This window comes from Mus musculus, chromosome 6, assembly GCF_000001635.26.
Source record: "Mus musculus strain C57BL/6J chromosome 6, GRCm38.p6 C57BL/6J".
NCBI lineage: Eukaryota > Metazoa > Chordata > Mammalia > Rodentia > Muridae > Mus > Mus musculus.
The window spans coordinates 41276398-41300375 of record NC_000072.6 but is presented as its reverse complement, the minus strand read 5'-3'; the positions used below and the strand labels follow the sequence as shown (position 1 = coordinate 41300375).

Sequence of the window (23978 nt, the reverse complement as noted above, 5' to 3'; positions counted from 1 at the left end):
CCTTACTATGACTTCTTACCCACATAGGTCATACCCAACACAGGGCTGCTCATAGGTAGCAGATAGGTAGTTAGGATATCATTAGGGTTAGTTGGACAGTAAGCAAATTTTCTGAAATATAGTTAATATGTTGCTGTAATGTTTTTTCTTTTTAAAAATGTTTTTTTTTTGCTTCTTTGTGAGTTTATCAATATCCACTCAAATCCTAGTTATCTGCCATCTCTTTATATCTGCCCTCTTCCCTTGCCACTTTCCCCAAAATAATGTATATACTAACCAATGACCAAACAACATAAACAAAACAATACATGAAACATCTTAAAACATAAGCTGTCATGTATTACATTCTATCCCAAAATATGCCCCTCTGTTCATACATTTTTACTTGCAAGTATTCAATGCAATGAGTCATTGGTCTCGTTTGAGGTCTCTTGATTCTCACTTGGTTCCTCACTGGGACTTTCCTGTTTAATCTTATTGTTGCCCTGTTTTGTAGAGTTCCTGAAGCTTTTGGATCAGTATAACAGGCCATTTCATGAACCCCAACAGTTCACAATGGTTGTAGATTTTGGTGTGATCCAACCTAAAGCCCTTAATCTGGGCCTGGGTGGTAGCTGAGCAGGGCAGCCTGCTTGCTTTCCCTTATCTATAGCACCAGGGAAGCTCTTTAACACTGCTGCTGTCAAGTTACCCTATAACTATCCTGTCCCAACCCCTGAAAGAGTCAGTAGTACTCTTGCTTTCAGGACTTCAGGGTTCGGTCATCCACACCCATGCCTCTAGAGTCAATCCACTGTGTTGCCCAGTTAGATATAGGGCTCACTCTCATAAGTGCTGCAGTCAGCAAGGGTCTGGGCCCACTCTGCAGCTCTTAGAACCTTGGAGATTTCTCACCCTTGGTTTCTCCATCAGGACTAGCTCCACTGTGTAGCCAAGGTGAGTGACAGGGCTTGCTCTCCCACAACAGAGGGGCAGAAACAACTTTCCTGCTCTCGTGCCCTCAGGGATAGTTCTCCTGACTACAGTAGGTAGGGAGGAGCAAGGACTTGACCATCTTGTGTACTCTACCTCAGGTCAGTCATCAGGCCAGTGGCAGGGCCAGCTCTTCTAAGCTAATGCCCACATGGCTAGCTCAACTCTACACTTGTCAATAGGACCAGCTCTACTGTGTTGCCAAGGCTAGGTGCAGGGCCCACTATCCCAAGTGCTGTAGCTGGAAAGGGGCAAGGGCAGCTCATCTACTTTCATGACTTTAGCTGGGGTCATCTCTAATGACCTATCAGGTGGCAAGAGGCTTAAAGGAGGAGAGGGTATTATAGTTGCTTATATTCTACTGTTAATTGGGTCTCCCAAACTGCACAGAGGGTCTGCACATAGCTTCTGGGACCCTGCCGCACTTAATTCTAATTGATAAATAAAGAAGTCAGCAGCCAATAGTTAGGGAGGAGAGACATAGGCAGGTTTTAGGGTTTCTGGACTTGAGGGCCATGAGGAGGAGGGAGTGGGACATGGAGGCCACCATGGAAGGGTAATAACTTACAGGCAGGAGAAGCAAAGCCACCATGGAAAGGGGGCAAGAACACATGCCCAAAGAGCTGCTCAGTTGGGTCAAGGACAGTCACGATGGAACACAGAAATTAGTAAATAGGACCATGGAGTTACGAGTGGGAGATAGATTCTAACAACATGGAAGTTAGGCAGTTACCTGTGCCCTCCCCCAGCCTAAGTAAATCTTATGCCCCAGTTCAGCCAATTTTTAATAAATAAAAAGGGAGGAACTGTGCCTTCTCCCAGCCTTGATCTGGCTGAAGCAGACCTTGTTTTTGCCACAGCCAACTAGCCCACCTAGGGTGAAGTCTTCCAACCTAGGTAAAGTCTATTGTCTGCCACATCTGCAGCTTCCTGCAAGACTCTACTACCTGCTGAGCAGCCTGAGCTTGTTCTAAGGAGATCCTGACAAGCTATGAGATCCTGGCATAGTGGGGGATGGGTTTCTCCCCGTTTTAAGTTCAGACTCAAAAAGTAAGGATTGAGCCTTGATCAGAGAAACTTGTCTTGGTTATTTCTCTCACTGTCCTTACCATCCATCCTCAGCTTTCTGTTCAGGAACCCAGGAAGCCATGGCTGCTGGCAGCTACAGTTGCCCAGCTATTGTGCTGTTTAAAGCATATTAAAATATAAAGGCTGTATATGTGTCTTTAAAAATAATACTACAGGGGATAACTCCTTTACCCAGACCATCTCACAACAGATGAGTGTTAGGGCAGCTCTCCTGTATTCACACCCTCAGGGTTGGTTCACCCTCATCACCCAACCTCCTGACACTAGGGCCAGCTCTACTGTGCTTTTCATGTTAGGTGCAAGACTTGCTCTACAGAGTGCTGCAGGCAGCCAGGAGCAGGGCTACCTCCCTTGCTCTCAGAACCCAGTGGCCAATTTTTCCTTCTGCTGAAGATGGTAACAAGCTGTGTGTGAGGTGTGTAACACATCCAGGCCTGCACAATTCATGGCAGAGGAGTGGCAGAACAACGCTCCCATGTTCTCACCCTAGGGGCAAGTTCACCTGAGCCCCAGCCACCAGGGCCAATCCCATTGTGCTGCTCAGTTGAGGTACAGGGCCTGTAGTCCCATGGTGGGACCAACTCTCAAGAGCACAGTAGCCTGTGAAGGGTGGGCCAATTCAGCACAACCCCTAGACATCCATGTGGTCTCAGGTGGCTACCCAGACAATGTCCCTATGGTCTTTAGCAGTAATATGAGTCACAGAAGCTGCATAGCAAGAGTCTCACACATGGCCCCCAGTGTTATCACAGAGTAGGACTTCCCCATGGCTTTAGGAGATGGGACTGGGTACCCACAACAGGCTATTTTTCTTCTCCCTCTCCCCTCCTATTCCATCTCCCTTCACAAGGCTCAAAGGTTTCTGCTTCTCTTTCTCTTCCAGCTGTCAATCACACACTTGCACATTACAGTGGCTCCCACTGCAGATGGTCCATGTAGCTGTTGGACATCTGGGTGACCTCCTCTGTCTGTGCCACATGATGTGCTTGCAAACAGTCCTCTAGGTGTCTACAGCCAGCCTGTGTAGCACAGTGCCAGGTAGTCTTCTATGTATCTATGGCCTTCCAGAGCAAAATGGTGTCAGGCAGGTCTTTGGGCATCTCTCCCAGCCTGTGCCTCTTAGCATGGCAGTGGGTGTATCTCTCAATATCTCTGCCTTACTGAGCTTTCCTGCTTGGTGATAGGCAGGCCTTTGTGTTTCTATGGCCTACCTGAGCAGTTAGGCTACAGGCAGGTCATCTTTTCCTACCTGCATTGCTTGGCATTGTGGTCAGGAGGTCTCTAAATGTCTCTTGACTTTTTTCTTAACCTACATTGTCAACAGCACAACTCTGGGATACATTGATGAACTCTTTGTCACTGACCTCAGCACAGTCTCCAGAGGTCACTGCTTAAGATATACCAGTTGCTGTATTGTCAGTTGTGTATGAACACTAAACTGAGATGAGTATGATAGATTCAGGGAACCAGACATTTACTTTCCATTTGAAGGTCCGTGCTATACCCAATACTACTCATTCTAATATTCAAATTCCTTTGTGTTTTCCTGTAAAACATTTTCCTAATCCCAATTTAATGCTTGTCATTTTCAAATCATTGTATTTAAAATTTGGAAATAATGATTTATTTCTATGTATATATTTAACACTGTAGATTATAGTCTTTTATGAACCTGTATTTATTCTATCCCTTTGCTTTTCATACAGATCCAGTGAGCTATACAAGTGAAAAAAAGGTTTTTTTAATGCATATGCAATATCTAATTTGTAAGCATTGAGCATGTTAGCCATACTCTAGGCTGGCATGCTCCGACATGAGCTTTCTGGTTGGCATGTTCTTTTCTATTACCTGCTTCTGTTGCATGAAAGAGGGAGATCAGTCATACTGTTACCTCATTTTCAGATATGATCAATCTGTATCTCAGAAAGGAAGTGACTTCTTCATAGCTGCTTAGGGGGAAATGTGGAGCTGATACCTGAACCATTCCTCTAAAAGCTGGGCTTGTTTTCCATTATGTTGCTACAGAGGGGAGTGTTTCTTGTGGCATATTCAAGTTAAAAATAGTTTTTCTATTTATGCCCACAAATAAGTATACTCTTCATCCCTCATCAAAAAAAAAAAAAATCTTTTTGCAACAGACATTAACTTCTACAGAAAATCACACTCAATTAAAATAGAGAGTTGTGAAGGCCAGTCCGAGTAGCTACACCTAAAAAATACTCCCATATCTAAGGCTCACAGAATATTGCAGAGGACAGGGTAAATAGACTATAAGAGTCACTGGATCTGAGAGTTTGCTGTGAGATTTTCTCTTCTAGTAACATTAGAACCTATAACTACAAAGTCTTATCTATCAACACAACTGTCCAAAAATTAGTGGAACAAGTATGACAACAGTGGACATGCCAAAGTAAATAGGAAAACACCCATGAAGAGGGAAGCCTATGCAAGAACTGAGGAAAACTGGAAGGGAGAGAGGTTGTCTTGGCCAGGGAGGAGCACAGCAAGCATACCTACAGACTGTCAAGTGCCAAATAGCCAGCCCTAAAACATACAGAAAAGTAAAAAGTAACATTATATTTGGGAATATACATGAATATATGCATATATCTATATATACATATATGAATGCATACAGCGTGAAAGGATAGAAAATAAATTTTTAGGAGAATTGGAAAGGAGAAATATTTGAATATAACCTCAAATATAATGAAAAACAAAAATATCTTTTCCTAATTCTTGAGAATTTCATACATTTATTCAAGGCAATATCATCATATCCAATCCCATATCACTATGATAACATATCCATTTCCCACAACATGCTTCTCTCCCAACATTATGCTTTTCTTTTGATAACTCACTAAGTCCAATTAGTGCAGTCTATATACTCAACAGATAGAAAAAGTAAAGTAAAAAGCAAAATTATTACTTTTTAAAGGTGATATGATCCTGTACTAAATCCATGGACATGATAATTTAATCTGCCTCAAAATTCTAATGACATTCTTCACAGAACTAAATTAAACAAAACCAAAATACACATTAAGCTTGAGTGGTCAATGTAATACTGAGCAGAAAGGAAAAAACAGGCAGCATTACAAAACCCATCCAAAAACCTGCACTGTCAACAAAACTTACATATGTAGAACAATTTAATAGAATAGAGGGCTTTCCTTAAAATGACATAGCTACAGCTAATTGATCTTTAGAATTGTGCCCAAAACACATACTTTAGGAAAGATAGCTTCCTCCACAAATAATACTGGGGAAAGTATACCTCAGCATACTTACCTAAGAGTGCAAACAACTAAGTAGAGAGAAAAAATGGATGTAAGATAATAAAATCTGAATTGAAAAAAAAATAGATTAAAAATAGTGAAGAAAAATCCAACCTGAAATTTTTAAGGGAAAAAAACTCATAATTCAAATACAAAACTCCATGGAAAGTCTCACTAACAGAATAGATCAAGGAGAAGACATGACATATGGGCTTGAAGAAAAGTGGAAGAGTTATAAAAATCCATCAAGGACAAAAATAAAAGAAAGAGTAAAATTTCATATGATTTTATATGTACATATCAAATATAGATGATATTGAGAATAGAAAACCTGTCTCATCAGATAAGGGAAAGACCTTCATAGGCATCAACCCTCCATTGTACATCAACTTGCAGCAGAATTAATCACATCCTTTCCACTGAGGCCCCAAAAGGCAGCCCTGCTAGAGAAATGGTATCCAAAGGCAGGCAACAGAATCAAAGACAGCCTCAGCTTCAATTATTAGGAGATCCACAGGGTTTCTCTGTATAGCCCTGGCTGTCCTGGAACTCACTTTGTAGATCAGGCTGGCCTTGAACTCAGAAATCCACCTGCCTCTGCCTCCCAAGTGCTTGGATTAAAGGCATGTTCTTTTTTGATGGTTCAGTCTCTATAAGCCCACATGGGACCTGGTTAGTTGACTCTCTAGATTTTTGTTGTGTCCTGACCTCTCCATGTCCCTAAACTCTGCCCCCAACTCTTCTACCCATAAAACTTCCTCAGCTTTGCCTATTGTTTGGGTGGGGTTTCTGCATCTGTTTCCACCAGCTGCTGGCTGAAGCTTCTTAGATGACTGCTATGCTGATGTAAGGAATGAAGATGTAGTTGTATAATGTAACCATTGGCAGTCAAATGAGTTCCCATAATATTTTATTGATCTTGACTAGGGCCAGACTAGTACTTGACAGAGTAAATTACACTTAGCCAGTTTGAAACCAAGTTGGGGATTTTATTAAAAATGTTTTAACATACATTTAAGAAGAAGGGTTAGAAGAGAGACATTCTAGGAGAAAGCAAGATATACTCAAGAATGTGTATGGACATTAAAAGGCAGAGTGGCCTTTAAAAATGGAACATCTTAGTATATCATGAGATATCTTTTCTGCTAGATATAATCCTAGAATAACTAAACATAATTTCCTTTAATGCAGAATTTAGATAATTAGTAGCTTTAGGGTAGTCAGGTTTATTAGAATGTATCTTTAATTCTAACATAGAATTTAAAATTTAAATTATGTTTCTGATTATTTTAAAAAATCTTTAACTTAGCTATTTCTAGAGATCTTACTAATATGTAAATTGCCAATTTATCAGGTTTTTTTCCCAGATGTTATTAGATTCCAACTAAAGCAAACTGATCATATGTAAAATTATTTTTATTCTCTTGCCTAGTATGTCCAGTTAAGAGTACAAAATAAGCAAGTTAACAGATAATAAATGCCACTTCTTAGGGGGAGACACAAAGCCACATTATCTCTATTTAGAATTTCAAATTTTTGAAAAAGTACAAGGTGAATAACATACTTACCAAAATAAAGCTATCTATAATTCCAAATACATTTTCCCAAACATTTTATTCTTTTTCAATTGAATAGTGGAGGAATCTCTAGAGAAAAAGAGACTGAATGCTAGAATCTTCATGAACTGAATAGTCATAAACCAAACTGCTTTCAAAGGAAAGAAATAAAATGGATATCTTAAGCCAAATACTTTGAAAGCAATCCAAAATATACTTAACACTCTAAAAACAAGCTCAGAATAAACAAAGGGATCATTCGTCAAGTCAAGGAATAGCTTGTAAATCTAAATGTCATACCACTTTTATTTTCTTAGATAAAGTGATTAGGTGAAAGCCCTACTAAAGCGGTGGAAATAGTCAGCTTGAGCTGAGCCCAAGTGTTTCCATTTACCTCTGGGCCTTGGCGTGGAAGGTTCTAGTCTCCATACAATCTGTGCTGGCTAGTTTTGTATCAATTTGACACAGCTGGAGTTATCACAGAGAAAGGAGCTTCAGTTGAGGAAATGCCTTCATGAGATCCAACTGCAAGTTATTTTCTCAATTAGAAATCTAGGGGGAAAGGCCCCTTGTGGGTGGCACCATCTCTGGGCTTTTAGTCTTGGTTCTATAAGAGAGCAGGTTGAGCAAGCCAGGGGAAGCAAGCCAGTAAAGAACATCCCTCCATGGCCTCTGCATCAGCTCCTGCTTCCTGACCTGCTTGAGTTCCAGTCCTGAATTCCTTGGTGATGAACAGCAGTATGGAAGTGTAAGCTGAATAAATCCTTCCCTCCCCAACTTGCTTCTTGGTCATGATGTTCGTGCAGGAATAGAAACCCTGACTAAGACACAATCCAATCTTCTACAAGCCCAAACCTTGAAGGCTTAACGTCTAGCCTCACTCTGCGAACCTAGGATCAGAATATTTCAGCTTTCAAAGACTTACTGCAGAAGAAACTCATGCTTCCTAGTTCATGCTGTACTCCAGATGGGTGGTTCAACTTAGCTGTTCTAGGTCAAAATCCTCTCCAAGCTGACTGACACAAATTGGCCTCCTTTCATTTCTGACTGAATTGCTCTGCTTGGAAATATTGCCTCTGAAATCTATAAACTGAATTGAACTACCCTGAAATCAACTGCCCTGCTCTGAACTAAACTGCTCTCAACTGCATTCAACTGAACTGCACCAAACTGAATTACTGTGAACTGAGCTGGATTGAATTGCCCCTCCCTCACTGCTTGTTAAGTAGGCTCTCTTCCCTGCCTGTTCTTGTGAGAGTTGGGGATTACCTATCTCTGACTCATTCTGTCAAATCTTTCTTGATTAGTCACTTTGTCTTGATTAGTCAATCAATTAGACCTCATTGTTTGGGATTAAAGGTGTTAAAGGAGTATTCCAGCCATAGGGATTAAAGATGTGTGGCTTACCGTCATTCCAGCCAGATCATATTTTTCAATGTGATTCATTGCCAGAGCAGCCATGTTGCTGGATTAAAATTCCTCTAAAAGAGCTTTAAAACAGAAATAATTAAAAAAACAAAACAAAACCCTGCATCATAGGAGGCAGAAAGGATATTTTCACACCAATACTCTGGCTGATACCTGCCTCAGATATAAGTGAGTCTCCCAGTACCAAGTAAGTCATTTTGGAGAGTCCACATTTGGATTTTATTAACTGTTAATTTAATTAACCAATCAAACAAACAAACAAATCAAAGAAATGAACAAGCATAGAATTAAAATAAAAACTTTCTATCAAAGGAATAAGAGAATGTATAGCTTATTCTAAAGCCAAATATGAGCAACCATGGTCTAGATCACAGACTTAGTTATCCAAATTTTATCTTCTAATATAGTTACTATTTCTTGAATTTTTTGGAACAGATCAAAGGAACCCGGAAGTCATGACCCCATTCAAATGCATTGTTGGAAACATCAGAATTGTGGGTTGCTGTGAAGCTGGGAAACCTTAGATAGAAGCCTTAGATGCTCTGATGATATTCTTATCTTCTGAGTTATTGGAACACTATGTCAATACATTGCAAAAGGTATCACTCAGTGGCATCAGTTGAGCCAGTGATGACTATTAAAAGGTGGAGAAAGAAATTGTAATTAGCCTTTGAACCTGCAACATTCCAACATCTCCACACTGCTGAGTTCTAGTAAGTTAATCATCCTATAGAATATTCATTATCACTTGTGCCTTCTTTCTAGGAAATTTCATTCACAGTTTCAAGGAATTTGATTCAAAACGTTCAAAAGACAAAAGAGGTCTTACAATATGTACCATTGTCAGAGTCCATGGTAGGTAGCTTGGGAGAAGGTATTATATGATGCTACAGAGGTGCAGCTGACACAGTCAAGATCCCAGCAAGTTACAGTTACCAAGAATATAGACATGTCACTGTGACTAGACACCCAATTTAAGTATCTTATAAAAGAGGATCATTTATTCTGGGTCACACATTCAGAAGCTTCATGTCACAATCCTTGGCTCTGTTGCTTCTACACCTATTGTAAGGTTAAACCTTTGATATAAAGTTTTCTTATCTGGAGGGAAGCTGGAGAAAATGAGTAGAGCTGGACCAACAGAGAGGCCAAGTGGGCTACAACCTAAAAGAATGGGCTGCCCAAGCTCCTGTAGAACTCACAGCCTACTTTATGCCCCAAGAGGCCCAAATGCTTGACCTTGGATCTAAATTTCCTGCATGGCATTCCAGGTCTGGTTTTATTTATTTTTTTCCTTATCTCAAACTTCTACCCTATTTTCTTACAATGAGAAGATATACAGTGTGCTTTAATGGGTGGGAAATAAGTAATTTTAATAGTTGCTCTATGCTAGAAAAAGAGTGTCTTAAGTCTCAGAGGATGTAGTGGTTCTGAGATTTTGAAACATTGTATAATAGTCACTATACTTTGAGATTCACCAGATGCCCTTGAATGAAAACATAAGCATTAGCCATTGATGGACAAAGTTAGAACACTATAGTTTGTGTGAAATATCTCACAGTAACTCCTTGTGGAAGGCATTGTGTACAGCCCTTCATTCTATTTAGGGGTGATCTGGGAAAAGTAGGTAGAATATGGGACCACTCTTTAGGAAATACTACATCACTGTCATTGTCCTTGTACTAGTGTCTTGCTTAGGTACCATTGAGTCTCTTTGTCCTGTTTATAACAAGATGTATGAGGTTCAGCCTTACCATAGGTGCAGAAGTGTTGCGGGAAATATTTTTAAAATGAACCAGCACATTTCTGCCCTTGTGCCAGCAACTCTCTGCCCTGGCGGCCTGGCCAGCCAAGCACTGGTGCGCAATGGCTGACCTGTTATTATCTCATGGAGACTCTCTGGCCAGGAGCTCCCAAAACATCTCCACCCAGCTCTCTAGGTTTCCACTGGCAGGTCACTACCACACCATGACTCAAGAACGACTCAAGAACCCCTCGACCGTTTTGTTGCACCCCAGGCAAACCTATGCTTTGTTGCTGTACTTTTCTCTCTTGAACCCAGATGAGCCTCTGTGTGAAGAAAAGCGCAATACAAACTTAGTTCAGAAACAACGGTAACTCAATCTCTGGGCACAACAACTAAAATTTTAACGCGTAAGCCTTATTAAATCTAAATCCTCCTTAATCTAAATCCTAATGGATCCATCATTGAAACCAGGGACACTAATAGCTACATCTTGTCCTCACGCTGTCCCGTCCAAAAGGACCTAACTCTCTCCTGCTTCCTCTCTGCCTCCTTTCAACCTGGAAGTCCCTCCTACTCACCTAGTGATTGGCTCCTTTATTCATTAGGGGATTGGTTCACAAGAACAGCACCGGGCCCATCCACAACACAGAAATAACAGAGTTACAGACTGTGCCAGCAAAATTTTAAATCTGTGGTCCAAAATAAATGATTCATTCTTATAAGATACTTACTTATATTAGGTGTTCATTCACAGTGAAAAGTATGACTAATACAAGCCCTCACACCCCCTTTTCTGTTGCCCACTTTGAACTCAACAACAATTTGAAAGTTTCCTATTGAGGGGATGTTATTACCATTTTTTACTCATTATCTGGCACCATTTATAATTTGGGTGTGATTATAAAAGAAAGACTAGCAGTTAAAATGATCTGATTATTAAAGATTAACCATGCCGTACAATGAAATGATGGAAGCTCAGATCTATACAGCGGACACTATTTCTCTACTCACCTTCTGTATTTATTGGAATTCTTTAATGATTTGAGACTAAATGTAGGTCTTGGAGCGATCTCTATGTGAACTGTCATTATGGAAGCACCTGTGACTTCCATGAGATGAACATTTAATGCATATATATTACCATACTTCATCCATATAATATCACATAGACAATACTGTATGTTAAAGTCAACCAGTCAGTAGCTCCCTTCACTTGACTTTGTTAAAAAGATGTATATAATATGTCATACACTTGGAAGACAAATAGCTGATAAATGTATATATTCTAGATTAACATGACTAGAAATATCCTGTATAGATATCCAAGCCCCATAGAAGAATTGTCCACCTGCCCAGGAACCAGTATGATGTCAATGTGAAAAATCTTGTATATTAAAATCATTATGCTTGAACCAGTTCCTAGCTTTGCTTTTCCGAACCCATAACATCTGTTGTGTTTCACAGCCTTGGGAAAGTCATCAGAGGGAAAGTGGGTACATACACATTGGTAGCCTTAATCAAGTTCATAGCTTTGTTCAAATAAATGGTTTTTAGAACTTTCCTTTTGGAACAACCTTGTAATTTTAGATTTGGTAACAGAATCTCTAACAGTACAGGTATACTCATATTCACAATTGGGCCTCAGCTCTTGAGGGATAATGCTAAGCTTACAGTTATGTTCCTATGCCTGCCTAACATTCTATCAGAATAATGTGTAAAGGTTTTTGTTTACTTTATTATGTGAAGAAATCCACCACTACTTTGTAACTTTTTCCTTTACTTAAGTTATATATTTTTTAATATTTTTTATTACGTATTTTCCTCAATTACATTTCCAATGCTATCCCAAAAGTCCCCCATACGCTCCCCCCCCCACTTCCCTACCCACCCATTCCTATTTTTTGGCCCTGGCGTTCCTCTGTACTGGGGCATATAAAGTTTGCATGTCCAATGGGCCTCTCTTTCCAGTGATGGCCGACTAGGCCATCTTTTGATACATATGCAGCTAGAGTCAAGAGCTCCGGGGTACTGGTTAGTTCATAATGTTATTGCACCTACAGGGTTGCAGATCTCTTTAGCTCCTTGGATACTTTCTCTAGCTCCTCCATTGGGGGCCCTGTGATTCATCCAATAGCTGACTGTGAGCATCCACTTCTGTGTTTGCTAGGCCCCGGCCTAGTCTCACAAGAGACAGCTATATCAGGGCCCTTTCGGCCAATGCTTGCTAGTGTATGCAATGGTGTCATCGTTTGGAGGCTAATTATGGGATGGATCCCTGGATATGGCAGTCTCTAGATGGTCCATCCTTTTGTCTCAGCTCCAAACTTTGTCTCTGTAACTCCTTCCATGGGTGATTGTTTCCAATTCTAAGAAGGGGCAAAGTGTCCACACTTTGGTCTTCATTCTTCTTCAGTTTCATGTGTTTTGTAAATTCTATCTTATATCTCGGGTATACTAAGTTTCTGGGCTAATATCCACTTATCAGTGAGTACATATCATTTGAGTTCTTTTGTGAACTTAAGTTATATTTAATTAACAAATATTTATGGAATTTCTGGTGTATTTCAGGACTTCAGTGCTTACAGTGAAAAAAAAAAAACAAAGGAAAAAGAATAGGATCTTGCTTTCATTTAGCTTACATATGTATATTTGTGAGCCAATACACACATGAGGATATAAAATCAGAACTCAGAAAATAAATAAGCATAATTTATCTACCTTTCATCTATCTATTTATCAATACATACAAACATACATTCTTTGTTTTTAAAATAGTGATTAGGTGTTTACAATTGAGGATAAATCATGAATATGACATAGTTTTCAGGGTGAGTGGGCAGGGAAGTCCTCATTGAGGAGATGATAATACAATGAACACTTGCATAAGAAGGAACTATGAAAAGAAGGAATTAAAGAAGGATTCCTTATTCTATCCTGAAGTTATAACAAAAACAAACCAAAACACATACTCAGTTTTCTTTTTTTTTTTTAATAATTCTGTCATCAAGCATGTGAATCACCCATTGCTTTAGCTTATAAAAACATGAAGATATGAACTATAGTGGTCAATAGAGTAAAATATATTTACAAATATAAAAGTAACATTTGAATGAAATAACCTTTACAAAAGACTACTAGATTACCAGGTCCAATTCCAAATTATTTCATATTATGCATCTTATTTTATTGCAACAGGATGATTTCAATATTTCTCATTTTAATAATCTTATAATTAAAATATATATACTTACATATTAAAATAAGTCAAAGAAAGAGAAGTAACTGTAATAAATCAACTTTTCTAATGAAGTTTTGTTTCTATCGTTGAAAAAGGAATTGAGTGCACTCAAGTGGAACTCTACCAAATAGAAGTTTAGGGTTCTCACTTTAAAAAGGCTTCATTATTCTTTCCTAAGTTGATAATAAAATCAGACCAACAAGACAGGTCTATATACCACAAAACCTGTAGGAGATAATAGTAATTTATTGGCAATGCACAGGTTGCTCATATATGTTGGAGCATAACCTTGGGAGATGGCATCTAGTGAAACCTCTCATCTGGAGATCAGCTAAGAAAACTTTTAAAAAATTTTAAATCTCAAATGTCCCCCATTTTCTATAGCTAATAAATACATCCTGAGAATCAGTATGGTCATAGGAATCTGGTTGATACTTGTTCTCCAATGAAGAGAAGCATCCTTCTATGTGAAAAGTACTGTCAGGCCAATGAGATAAGCTAAGTGTAATATGTAAGTGCAACTAAATCCTGAACTCTACTGAGAGAGGAGGACTCAGATTTTTGCTACAACAAGTTGTGTGTGAGGGGTGCTAAAGTAGAGAACTGTGATTCCAGGACATATGATCAATTAAAGCTTCATTTGAAAAACAGCCTTGCTTGAATTCTTTGAACAATCCCAGAGTGTTACAGTGATCAATGAAAACTACTGGTACCTAAAAAATTCCTCACATGAAACATACATGGTATGCTGGTCGGAGACTTTTAAAGAGTTGTGCATTAATGAGGCTCTCTGATAGGAGCAATGTGACTCTTCCACATGCATTCTTTCTGGCTGGGCAGACAAGATGAGGCTCAGCCTTCAAACAATCATTTCTGATTTAGTTTATTTGGACTTTGTAGGTATAAACACTTGCTCCCCACCCCAAGGTAAACTGTGAATATCATCCTTGACAGATGGATCTATCCTATTTTCAATAAGAAAGAAATGTTTCATTTGATTGCTTTGTCTTTCTGTATATATATTATAATCACCATCAGTATCATTTCTTCTTAAAATTTTTGCTTTCTGTTTATTTGTATATGTCTGTGCCTGTATGAGTTATGCTCTCTCAGGAAAGCAGGTGCCCACAGACTCCAGAAGAGGGCACAGGTTCCCTAAAACTGGAGTTACAGGTAGTTGTGAGCTGCCTCATGCAGGTGCTGCAAACTAAACATAGGTCCTCTGCAAGAGCATCAAGCGCTATTTTTTCTTTTCTTTTCTTTTCTTTTCTTTTCTTTTCTTTTCTTTTCTTTTCTTTTCTTTTCTTTTCTTTCCTTTCCTTTCCTTTTCTTTCCTTTTCTCTTCTCTTTTCCTTTCTTTCTTTCTTTCTTTCTTTCTTTCTTTCTTTCTCTTTCTTTCCTTCCTTCCTTCCTTCCTTCCTTTCTTTCTTTCTTTCTTTCTTTCTTTCTTTCTTTCTTTCTTTCTTTCTTTCTTTTTTTGTAGCTATATATATATTTTTTTTTATTTTAAACTCCAGATTTTATTCCCTCCCGGTCCACTGTCTGACTGTTTCACATCCCATATGTCCTGCCTGTACCCCTGTCTCCACAAGCATGTCCCCACCGTGAGGATTTAATGCATCTTCTCTGACTAAACCCAGACCCCAGGAGTCCTCTGCTGTATATGTGCTGAGGGCCTCATATAAGCTGGTGTATGCTGCCTGTTTGGTGGTCCAGTATTTGAGAGATCTCAGGGGTCCAGGTTAATTGAGACTGCTGGTCCTCCTACAAGGTCGCCCTCCTCCTCAGCTTCTTTCAGCCTTCCCCTAATCCAACCACAGTGGTCAGAAGCTTCTGTCCATTGAGTGGGTGCAAGTATCTGCATCTGACTCTTTTAGATGCTTGTTGGATCTTTTGGAGGGCAGTAATGATAGCTCACTTTTTGTGAGTTCTCCTGAGTCTCAGTGATAATGTCCAGTCTAAGGACTTCCCCTTGAGCTGGATCCCACTCTGGGCCTGACACTGGATGTTCTTTTCCTCAGGCTCCTCTCCATTTCCATCCCTATAATTCTTTCAGACAGCAACAATTATGGGTCAGAGTTTTGACTGTGGATGGCAACCCCATCCCTCACTTGATGTCTTGTCTTTCTGCTGGAGGTGGACTCCGTAAGTTTCCTCTTCCCAGTATAGGACATTTCATCTAAGGTCCCTCCCTTTGTGTCCTAAAAGTCTCTCACCGCCCATGTCTCTGGTACATTCTGGAGGGTCCCCCCAACACCCTACCTCCAGAGGTTGCCTGTTTCCATTCTTTCTGCTGGTCCTCAGGGATTTCAGTCCTTTTCTCCCATCCAATGCCTGATCATGTTCCCCTCTCCATCACCCACCCCATTTCTCTCTTGGGTCTTTCCCTCCCCCCTTGTAAGTGAGGATGTCTCAGTTTGACTTGGGAGGGAGAAGAAAGCATCAAGCACTCTTACTTGATAAACCACCTCTCCAGCAACAGTATCTTTTCTTATATGTTTATCCCACATACTTTTCTATTCATTTTTTTATTTCTTTTTGCCCATGTTCTCTCCTTTTAATTACTTAATTATAAGTAGTTTCATTCTAATAATATGTAAATGCTTAGTTTTTAAATAACTATCATAGTTCTTTTATTTTCCAAATATTGATGATGGAGTTGCTATCTCCAGTTGAGAGTTACAAAATTAAAACTCTGGTTGTTGTTGTTGTTGTTGTTTAGTGGTGGTGTTGGTGGTGGTTATTGTTGTTGTTACTGGTATGTTGCTTTCTCTCATTAGAGTAGTAGTTGTGAATAACCTCATAATAGAGAATAAGTCAGAACAAGATATTCAGCATAGCACAAAATATATAACAATATCAAAATCTCAATTTACTTCTAAAAAGCATGAATACAATATCTTTAAAATATCAGCACCCCAATAAGTACATTTTATTCTACTCAAAAATCCAAATATGAATGAAGATTTCAAGTATTTCATTTTAAAAATTAGCAGTGAGCTAATTAAAAAAAAAACAACTTTAAAATAAGTGGATGAAGTAAGATATCTGTTTCATGTCATGTTCAGCAACTTCATCAAAGAAATTATGGCCCTAAATGTGGCTAAGATAGTTTGGAAATTGACAGCTCATTAAATTCATTAGAATCACTGTGAAAAGAATAACCAACAGTATAGGTGACTCACAAAAGTAAATGAAAAATAAGAAGAGTAGGAGGAAGAGGAGGAGGAGGAAGGGGAAGAGGAGGAAGAGGAAAAAGGAAAACGCAAAGGAACAAGGTCCCGAACACAAGGATGAGAAAAATGTATATCCAGATAGAAATAACATTAGTCTTCCATAAAAGTTTCTTGTAGTCTTTAAAAATTTAATTAAAAAAAAAAGACAATGAAAAAGGTTCACAATATGTGGGGTAGTAAACAGTACCAGGTAAAGTTGGGCTGGGTTAGAAGCCCTGGAACCCAAAAAGGGGCAGTGGGAGGTTCACGTGCTTCTGACCAGGCCCCTGTCACATGACCACGACACCCCATGCAGCTTGGCTCTGCGCAGCAGCTCACCATCCATTTCAGAGCAATGGCTGCAGCTGGAGTAGTCAGCACCAAGAAGGTTTCACATCCCTCTCCGAGCTTGTGTTCTCCCCCTTTGCTTGAACGTTCCTGCCACATAGCACCAGAGATCTCTGCATATACAGTATACAGACCAACAACAATATGACCATACAGTGAGTTAAATAATGAATGTTTGAGTGCCCAATGAGCCATTGATGAAATAATGGAGGGCGTTGAAATATTTCTAGAATCAAACTTTTAAAATGCCTATCCATAAATGACATACACTCAATATAACTTGTAGGTATGAGTTCTCTACATCAAAGAGGCAGGCAAATCATAAATAGCCCAAGAAGCACGTGTGTCTTGATTACCAGATTACTCTGCAATTTCCTTTCATAGACAATAATTGCTAAAGGAATCCTGACAAGACCCTCTATTAACTACAGGCCCTTTTCGTTTTCTTTGTCTTTCTAGATGTTTCATTTTTGAAACTGGGTTTTTCTGTTCAGTACAGACTGGACTTGAGGTCCAAATTCTCCTATACTTTCAGCTCCTTGGGGATTGGGATAAAGACTGTGCCACCACATTTGTCTTGCAATATATTCTCCTCCCCCTCCCCCTCCCCCTCCCCCTTCCCTTCCCCCTCCTCCCCCTCCTCCTCTTCCTTTTTAAAGACATACTCATACTATGGCTGGCTTGGAACTATGTAAACCAGACTAGTCTCAAACTCACAACAATCAGCCTGCTTCTGGCAATAGACTCTTAAGAAGATCTGGCTCAGGCTGACTTATGCCCAAGCAACAGGAACAGGCCTTTCATCACAGGCCTGCTTCACTGCTGGACCTCTCAAGCACCACCTCAGCTTTGCAGATTATATAACAAGTAAACAAGAATAGTACAACCAAAGGAACATATCCAAGCTCAATTAAGTTGAAAGGAATGCGTACTGCACCTCTTCCTTTGTGGTGATAATAACGTGCTGAGGGTTATTAAAGGAGAGAGTCCAATGTGACTCAGACCTCTTAGAATAAATACTCCAAAGCTCACAAATATAGCAGGCCACTGAAATTTTGCAAAATTTACTCTGATCTATCATTCATGTGTCATATTGTGTATCTGGAATACTGTATGGTCAAGATAAGTCGACAAACATTAATATAATATACCATCACTATACCTAATCATGTGAGATAAAATAGAAATAATAAGGAGACTATGTCACCGATATGAAAGCTAAGGGGTGATTTTAACTTTGTTACTTGAAGCCAGATTATATGTCTTAACAGAGTAACTGAATTTGCCCTTCATTTCTCGTGACTGGTGTCTGTAGTAAGTCCTAAAGATTCTCTCTCTATTCACAGCTACCATTTACATCCATGGTGCCCACAGACATATGAACAGGTGTCAGCCGAATCTGTGGTTTTCACACTGAGTTCATCAACAGGGACCTCAGGCTCATCTGGGGAGAGTTCAGTGGAAGGAGATGGAGTTCTCGCTGAGATTTCTCCCTTGCAACCAGCACTGTGTCTCTAGAACTACAGAAATAGATACTGCTGTCTCCAGGCCTTGCATTGTTCACTGTCAACGTTGAGAATGTTAGGTTTGGCCGGCTGATTGGAAACTTGTCCTTGGTGAATCCACTCTCGTATGTGGCTTCAGAGCCTTCATTTGCAGTTGCCATGAGCATCAAGCTCTGTTCCTGGAACTGTTGGTACCAAAACATCGAAACAACTTGACTGTCAGCCACACACTGGATTTTCAGTGAAGTGCCACTTTGACAGATGTCCCTGTTTGGCTTTTGGTAGAGGAGGACACTGAATACAGAACCTAGTTTAAGAGAGACAGAGATCCATGAGGCAAGCAAGTTTGGATTCAGACTTGTCGGCAGGCAGAAAAAACTGTTTTATTTTCCCTGAAATCATTCTATTCCCCAAATCATGCAGTACACTCTCCCCTTTTAGCAACAGTTTCTGGCAGAACCCTCTAATCTGAGATGTCTCCCTCATCCTCTAACTAGTATATTCTGTTTTAGGGGAGAGAAAGTTTCTGCATACCTCAGCTCAGCATTAGCATTAACCCAAGGCTCAGCTCAGGACAAGGCTCCTACCTTGGCTCCAAAGAAGTAGCAGGAATGTCCACATCCTTTAGCAGTGGTCTCTTTCTAGGGAAAAGCCACTAAAGTATCACATTCACAACTATCTTTCCTCCACACAGTGTAATTGCTTCCTCACTGGTTCTGTTAATTTCTTTATGTAGGACGTTGACTTCTTACTAAACAAAAAAAATATGTTGCCCTCTAGGGGAACTTCTTAGCTATTCACTTATAATGAGCCATATATTCAAAAGGCATCCCAGAATGCACTTACCACCTGTGCAACATTCATCTATCCATCATTACCAAGCACCACATATGTGCTACTCTTTGAGTATACAAACACAAATGAGATCTAATATTGGCCTTAATGAATTTTAACTGTCTGCTGTCTTCATCAGGCTGTCTCTAACTGAGCTTATTTTTGCCCAACATGCATGCAATACTAACCTAACATCTATTTCTGAAGTCCAATCCTTCCAATAAGTGTCATCTCCTTTATTTTTGTCTTTTAGGTTCAGAAAGTCATTAAAGTACTTTTCATTGCCTGCTTTGTTTATAAAAACAAAAAATAGATAAATGTATATGTATGCATGTTTCATGCATATTTCCTTAATCCCTGAACATTTGTAGTAATATTTATTTTATTCTAATTTAGTTCAGTATAGACTAATGAATCAGGTCATTCCAAGTTTGACCACAGGGTTATGGTTTGTCATTATTATACAGCAAATCCTTTTTTTTTTTTGTTTTTTTGTTTTTTTGTTTTTTTGAGACAGGGTTTCTCTGTGTAGCCCTGACTGTCCTGGAACTCATTCTGTAGACCAGGCTGGACTTGAACTTAGAAATTCACCTGCCTCTGCCTCTCAAGTGCTGGGATTAAAGGAGTACGCCACCACACCCGGCTAACAGTTTCTTATATAAGTACTTACATAGTTTATTTGTGGGCAAAAGTCAGAGTTAATTTTATTTTTATTTTTCTGAGTTATCATTGTTATTTTTGGGCTAAATTATTTAAAAATTCAGAATCATTTGTTTTATTTGATGTGCATGAATGTTTTGGTACCTGAGAAGGTCTGAGGAAATCCTCTTGAACTGGAGTTACAATGTGGGTGCTAGGAATCAAGCCCAAGACTTCTGCATGAGCACCAAGTGCTCTGAACTGCTGAGCCATCACTCCAGTGCCAGGATAGGATATTTAGACATCATTGTCACTCTATTTTACAAACTGGAAAGTTTTCTAAATAAGAGAGCTTAACTTATCATTACAGAATCTAGCCAAAGATTGTGTCATTTTACAGTTCACGGTGTCTTACTACCTGGCAATTGCAAATAGCAAACTTGACATCTTAAAGCAAATATAAAATTCAGAAACACACTCGTGCAAAACTAATCTGTCTTATTCCCCTGATTCCAAGACTCTGTTATAAAAGTATGCTCCCAGTTTGTCTTTCATTCTCTCTCCCATCTATTTTCAAATGTGTGCATATATTTATGTGTTCACATCACACATGTGTTCACCTGTATGTTTAATGAAAATAGAACAAATGAATCATAGGCTTTTCTTGACAGAATTTAAAAATCCTGAGGATTAAAAATACTCTGGACAAGAAAACTGTTATGAACTAAATTTTGGAAAGGAAGAAGTCAAAATATCACTATTTGCAGATGATATGATACTATACATATGTAACCCCAAAAATCCCACCAGAGAACTCCTAAACCTGATAAACAGCTTCACTGCAATAGCTGGATATAAAATTAACTCAAGCAAATCAGTGGCCTTTCTCTACACAAAGGATAAACAGGCTGAGAAAGAAATTAGGGAAGCAACACCCTTCACAGTTGTCACAAATAATATAATACCTTGGTGTGACTCTAACTAAAGAAGTGAAATATCTGTATGAGAAGAAATTCAAGCCTCTGTAAAAAGAAATCGAAGATGATCTCAGAAGATGCAACAATCTCCCATGCTCATGTATTGGCAGGATTAATATAGTACAAAAATGGCTATCTTGCCAAAAGCAATCTACAGACTCAATGCAATCCTCATCAAAATAGCACCTCAATTCTTCACAGAGTTAGAAAGGGCAATTTGCAAATTCATCTGGAATAACAAAAAACCTACTATAGCAAAAACTATTCTCAACAATAAAAGAACCTCTGGTGGAATCACCATGCCTGACCTCAAGCTGTACTACAGAGTAATTGTGATAAAAACTGCATGGTACTGGTACAATGACAGACAGGTAGATGAATGGAATAGAACTGAAGACCCAGAAATGAACCCACACACCCATGGTCACTTGATCTTTGACAAAGGAGCTAAAACTATCCAGTGAAAAGAAGACTGCATTTTCAAAAAATGGCCCTGGCTCAACTGGTGGTTAGCATGTAGAAGAATGTAAATCAATCCATTCTTATCTCCTTGTACAAAACTCAAGTCTAAGTGGATCAAGGAACTCCACATAAAACCAGAGACACTGAAATTTATACAGGAGAAAGTGGGGAAGATATGGGCACAGGGGGAAAATTACTGAACAGAACAGCAGTGGCTTGTGCTGTAAGATCAAGAATCGACAACTGGGACCTCATAAAATTGCAAACCTTCTGTAAGGCAAAGGACACTGTCAATAAGACAAATTGGCAACCAATAGAATGGTAAAAGATCTTCACCAATCCTAAATCCGATAGAGGGCTAATATACAATATATGTAAAGAAGTCAAGAAGTTGGACTCCAGAAAACCAAAAACCCTATTTAAAATGTGGTACGGAACTAAACAACAAATTTCCAATTGAGGAATACCAAATGGCTGAGCAGCACCTAAAAAAAAAAAAAAAAAAAATTTCCATCCTTAATCATCAGGGAAATGCAAATCAAAACAACCCTGAGATTCCACCTCACACCAGTCAGAATGGCTAAGATCAAAATCTCAGGTGACAGCAGATGCTGGCAAGTATGTAGAGAAAGAGGAACATTCCTCCATTGTTGATGGGATTGCAAGCTTGTACAACCACTCTGGAAATCAGTCTGGCGGTTCCTCAGAAACTGGACATAGTACTACCAAAGGATCCAGCAATACCACTCCTGGGCATATACCCAGAAGATGCTCCAACTTGTAATAAAGACACATGCTCCTCTATGTTCATAGCAGCCTTATTTATAATAGCAAGAAGCTGGAAAGAACCCAGATGTCTCTCAAGAGAGGAATAGATACAGAAAATGTTGTACATTTACACAATAGAGTACTAATCAGCTATTAAAAGCAACGAATTCATGAAATTCTTAGGCAAATGGATGGGTCTGGAGGATGTCATTCTAAGTGAGGTAACCCAATCACAAAAGAACACACATGATGTGCACTCACTGATAAGTGGATATTAGCCCTGAAGCTCAGAATATCCAAGATACATGATACAAAACACATGAAACTCAAGAAGAAGGAAGACCAAAGTGCGGACACTTTTATCCTTCTTAGAAGGGGGAACTAAATAGCCATGGAAGGAGTTACAGAGACAAAGTTCAGAGCAGAGACTGAAGGAATGACAATCCTAAAACTGCCTGACCTATGGATCCATCCCATAAACAACCACCAAATCCAGACACTATTACAGATGCCAAAAACAGTTTGCTGACAGGAACCTGATATTGCTGTTTCCTGAGAGGCTCTGCCAGTGCCTGAAAAATACAGAAGTGGATGCTAAGTCATCCATTAGATGGAGCACAGGAAATGAAAGAGCCAGAGAAAGTACCCAAGGAGCTGAAGGGGTTTGCAGCCCCCTAGGAGGAACAACAATATGAACTAATCAGGAACCCCAGAACTCCCTGGAACTAAACCACCAATCAAAGAAAACATACAGAGGGACTCTAGCTGCATATGTAGCAGAGGATGGCCTTGTTGGTCATCAATGGGAGGAGATGCCCTTGGTCCTGTGAAGGTTCTATGCCTCAGTATAGGGGAATGCCTGGACCTGGAAGTGGGAGTGGGTGGGCTGGGGAGCAGGTGAAGGGGGAAGAGGATAGTGGATTTTTGGAGGGGAAGCTAGGAAAGAGGAAAACATTTGAAATGTAAATAATGAAAATATCTAATAAAAAATTATAAACTTTAAAAATTGAAAGTGTTGGAAAAATAAATAACAGATTATTTACTTATTGATAATTTCATACATGCATATATTGTGTTTGGATCAAGTCCACTCCCCTCATTCCTGCTTCCACATATATCTTTGTATATCCATATATATACTCCATATGTTTCTCTTTTTGTCCACTTAGTGCTCATTGTATGTGTGTGGGCTTAGGATCATCTACTGGGCTATGGCTAGCCTCTTAAGTCCAACATCCCTAAGGAAAACTGACTCCTCCTTCTCTGGCAGTCACCAACTTTTTGATAACAGGGAATTATAAAATGACAAGGAAAAGTCAATAAAATTCAGACAGGCTATAATTTTCAATACAGATTTTCCTACAAACCCCAGATATGAAAGATATTTTAAAAAACATTTTTTTTAATGTTAGGTACAAAACTTTTACTTTTCTTTGACCCTTTCTTAGGACATTGCTAGATTGTGTTTCCCTAAGAGGTTGATACAGTGAACCAATAAGAGACTGTGGAATCTACAATGTGGCGAATTTAATTCAGACTCACAAATATACGTCTCATTGTGACAACTGGACAACAGAAATGATGAGCAACAAGTTCAAAATGAAGCACAGTTTTCCAATGGCACAAATGTTAGCAAAATATAGGCTGTGTGTCCCCTAAACAACACAAGGTTTTATAGCCTTGCAAAATCCTAGATCCACAGTGGGAAAATGATCCTGCTAAAAGGATCAGGTTCTTCAGCTGTGTCATGTATAAAAAGGAATCAGAGAAAAGAGTATAATGGCTACCTAGCCCGTGTTAAAATATCTAAACCATTGGGGTGTCATTTGGCAGGGTTTTTTAAGAGCTACCAGCCAACACATCATAAGTAGAATTCAGAAAAAAATATTAAAGCACAATGACCAGGTTCACAAGATGTG

At 39.2% G+C, this 23978-nt stretch overlaps 1 gene segment (V, D, J or C) and 1 further gene; both read right to left on the bottom strand.

Annotated features, from left to right (window-relative positions):
• The window catches only part of Tcrb (T cell receptor beta chain), a 667076-nt gene that overhangs the window by 257996 nt on the left and 385102 nt on the right, over nucleotides 1–23978 (bottom strand).
• Trbv30 (T cell receptor beta, variable 30) lies at nucleotides 18386–19000 on the bottom strand. The segment is given in 2 exon segments: nucleotides 18386–18686; nucleotides 18967–19000. Coding segments are annotated over 2 exon segments (335 nt in total).